The 4130-nt window shown below is 44.7% G+C and overlaps 1 protein-coding gene across 1 annotated transcript; it reads right to left on the bottom strand.

Moving 5' to 3' along the window:
• Positions 1–374: 374 nt before the first annotated feature.
• Positions 375–1343, bottom strand: LOC110576510 (olfactory receptor 52B2). Its single transcript, XM_021685694.1, has one exon. The coding sequence runs from the start codon at positions 1341–1343 to the stop codon at positions 375–377; it is 969 nt and encodes a 322-aa protein (XP_021541369.1).
• Between the last annotated feature and the right edge of the window lie 2787 nt (positions 1344–4130).

The raw sequence follows: 4130 nt of genomic DNA, 5'->3' as shown, positions 1-4130 counted from the left end.
AAATATAAAATTATTTTCATCCATGTGCTTATAACCCACTTCATGTTGTGTTCAGTTCTCTGTGTTTCTGGAGTACGTCTGGTCTACTGAAGACACCAAATGTTCACATCAGAGGCATGTAACACTTAGTTATTATCTCTGAGTTTTGGAGAAAGGATATGAGAAGAGAAGAAGATAAAGCAAACAAAGAAACAGGAGAAGGAGGCAAAGATGAGAAGCCGGAAGAGGAAAAAAGAAAAGTTGGAGGGGGATGACGACAACGAAGAAGGAAGAGAAAGAGGAAGAGAAGTAAAAGCACTCTCAGTCCAGAAAATCTCTGTATTTCATGCCTAGTTTCTTTGATAAAGCTTGGAGTGCAAATTCATGGGGAGCCATTAGCCCAGAGGGGAAGCACAGCACCAAGTCTTGATGTCAAAGAACCGGTGGGCTACACCCTCCCGGATCTGCTTAGTCTTCACACCATAGACGATGGGGTTGAGCATTGGTGGCACCACCACATAAAGATTGGCCAGCAGGATATGGACATGTCGAGGAATGTTACGTCCAAAGCGGTGGGTCAATAACGTAAAGAAGGATGGAACATAAAACATGAGGATGACACACAGGTGGGAGCCGCAAGTGCCGAGGGCCTTGTGCCGGGCATCTTGGGAGGGCAAACGAAACACTGCTCGGAGGATCAGTGAGTAAGACACAGCAATGAGGATCACGTCCAAGGTGACCATGACAATGGGCACTGAGAAGCCATACCAGATGTTAATGGTGATGTCAGCACAAGCCAAGCGGGCCACTCCAATATGCTCACAGTAGGAATGGGGGACGATGTTGGTCCGGCAAAAGGGCAGCTGCTTCAATAAGAAGATCACTGGGAAGATGATGCAGAAGCTTCTGGTGACAATGGCCAGAACAATCCTTCCCACAACACGCCATGTTAGCATTGTTGTATAATGCAAGGGGGCACAGATGGCCACAAAGCGGTCAAAGGCCATGGCTAATAGGATGGCTGACTCCCCCACAAACATCATATGGACAAAGAAAACTTGGGTGACACAGGCATCAAAGGCAATGTCATGGGCATGGAGCCAAAAGATGGCTAGAGCTTTGGGTACAGTAGTGGTAGACAGCAGGATGTCTGTGATGGCCAGCATAGAGAGGAAGAAGTACATGGGCTCATGAAGATTATGTTCTGTGATGATGACCACTATCAGGATGGTGTTCCCCAGGACAGCAGTGATATACAAGAGGCAGAGGGGTATTGATAGCCAAATGTGGTAAGCCTCCCACCCAGGGATGCCCAGTAGAACAAAAACTGCAGGATGGAAGATGGTAAGGTTGGTGTGAGTCATGATGCACTTTAGGGTCCTCTCTATAACAACTCAGAAGCTGAAGAGTCTGTTGAAAGTGACAGGAACAGAAAGGACCCCTGAGTGTGTGCGGAGATCATAAAAGATAGCATCAGGTTCTGAACTGTGGGACTCTCCAGGCAAGTTCTCCCAGGGAATGCTCATTTGGGTGTAAGAATGACTTCTGACCCATGGTGCCTCATTAGCATGTAGAGCTTCTATGCCAATCATGCTTCAAGAACTAACAGAGGCTTCCCCTGCCTCCAGTCACCCTATTCCCAAAGTCTGGCCCCACTATACTTTCCTGACCTCATTCTACCATTTCCACACAAGTGGCATTTGCACACTCACCTGTTTTATATTTATCCCCCCCCCCAAGATTTTGCTCCTTCTCTGTTTACTTAAATTTCCCTTCCCTTCCACTTCTACTTACACAAATTTTAACTTTAAATTACCTCCTTAAAATATACCAATTTGTAGTGGCCTATGTTCATAACAATGTGTCTCCTTCCTGGAGACCTATTAGCTCAACTATGTTCTAACTTGATTATATTTAATCACATTAAATTTATCTGGCTATTACTTTGAACATTTCACATGATACTAGCCTAATATCTTGGCACTTGTGGCTTCCTCTTCATGAAAATAGAGCACCAAGCAGATATCCAGAAGGAGTCCAAATTCAGATCTTCCCTAAAGGCAGCAAGGAATGGAGCAACCAATGAAATTGAGAAGGACCATATTCACTGCCTGCTCCTTGTGACTTCTCACGCTCCTCCCCAAACGGTTCCATAAATGTGTGTCTAGTCTAGATCTCCTTATCCTTAAGAGTCCCCCCAGGAAAACTATTCTGAGTACAAGGAATCAATACACTTCCCTGTGGCTCCATTAATATAGCCCTCCTCCTGCCCCACTTGTTTCTTACCCTCAAAAAGATTCAGATCTCCCTTCTGCTAAGAAGGGTTAAACATAAAGTCCTCTCTCCTTAGCTTTGCCCAATACTCAGGTAAGATTGGTTTCCTGCTGAATCTCTGGACCATCTGTTAGCTATTAGGACTAGAGACAGGATGATTAGGAATGAGATCTTGCCATTTGCAACGACGTGGATGGAACTGGAGGGTATTATGTTGAGCGAAATAAGTCAATCAGAGAAAGACATGTACCATATGATCTCACTGATATGAGGAATTCTTAATCTCAGGAAACAAACTGAGGGTTGCTGGAGTGGGGGGTGGGGTGGGAGGGATGGGGTGACTGGGTGATAGACACTGGGGAGGGTATGTGCTCTGGTAAGTGCTGTGAATTGTGCAAGACTGTTGAATCTCAGATCTGTACCTCTGAAACAGATAATGCAATATATGTTAAGAAAAAAAAAAAGAAGAAGAAGAAGAAGAAGGTAGCGGGAGGAGAAGAATGAAGAGGGGGGAATCGGAGGGGTAGACGAACCATGAGAGACGATGGACTCTGAAAAACAAACTGAGGGTTCTAGAGGGGAGGGGGGTGGGAGGATGGGTTAGCCTGGTGGTGGCTATTGAGGAGGGCACGTTCTGCATGGAGCACTGGGTGTTATGCACAAACAATGATCATGGAACACTTCATCTAAAACTAATGATGTAATGTATGGGGATTAACATAAGAATAAAAAAATATATATATATATATAAAAAAACTCTGGAAGGGAACATGGAGAAAAGGGACCATAAAGAGAATAAGAATCAGGAGTATAAATAAATACTTACCAAATATTTACCAAATAAATACTAGATGGATCTACTGATGATCAGAGGGGCCAGGGAGGAAGGCACCCAAAGGAACGAAAGCCACAACTTATGAGTCTATCCCCCCTGCCCCTATGCAGACGCACTTGCTCAGGCATGATGGGCTGTGTGGAGGGAGCAATGGGACTACAGGTGGGTACAGAAAAGGGAATAGGGCCAGATTCAGAGAAGTATGGCCCCCAGGTGAGCTAGTAATACAGCATCTTTCAAGGCAGTATATTTTAAATATTCATTCAACTTCTATTGGGGGAGAGGCTGAGCTTTGCTGGGATAAGCACAGAGAAAGGCCACTGGTAGCATTGCTCTGCCTCTATTCTAAAGCACAGGCCCCGAATTTATATAAATAAAAACCCCACCAAAAAACAAATTCGTTTTCCTTAGAAGAAAATTTACTGAAAATTTTCCTCATCACTTCTCCCAACCCCATTGGTTGTTAATGCATCCCTTCTCAATAAAAGATACTTGATATAAGTCCTCATAAAAACACCTCTGGCTCTCTGCTATAATTCTAATGATGTTTTAAATCCTCAACAGTGACACAGCAAAGGCAGGGCAGGGAGAAGGGCAGCAAGACCTGGATGATTGTAATTGAAGTTCCAGAAAGGAGGTTACTGTGTGTGAAGAAGGACTTTAATTTCATTCAATGGCTTCTGAGGGCCCCATCTCAGCCGCGCTGAGGGTTCTCAGCAGGAGAGTTCTAGGCTCATTTAGGAAGAGGGATGAGAAGAGAGGAAAGTCACAGGTACAAAGGGGCTCATCCAAAGTCTCACAGAAAGTACCTCCCAGAACCCTAAGAGAATATCTAGATGAGCGAGCAAAAAAGATTCAGAATGGTGGAGAAGGGGCAGGGAGCCATACTAAGTGGGAAGGAACAGGTGTAGTCGGTGAGGACACCGAGTTCTAGGGCCAGACTTCCTGTGTTAATTTCCCAGTTCTTTCCTGACTAGCTGCATGATCTTGGGCAAGTTACTTTACTCCTGCTACACCTCCATCTTTTCATTTGTAACATGTG

This window comes from Neomonachus schauinslandi, chromosome 11 (assembly GCF_002201575.2).
Source record: "Neomonachus schauinslandi chromosome 11, ASM220157v2, whole genome shotgun sequence".
Lineage (NCBI taxonomy): Eukaryota > Metazoa > Chordata > Mammalia > Carnivora > Phocidae > Neomonachus > Neomonachus schauinslandi.
Note: the sequence above shows the minus strand (reverse complement) of the source record. Positions and strands in the feature narration are given on the sequence as shown.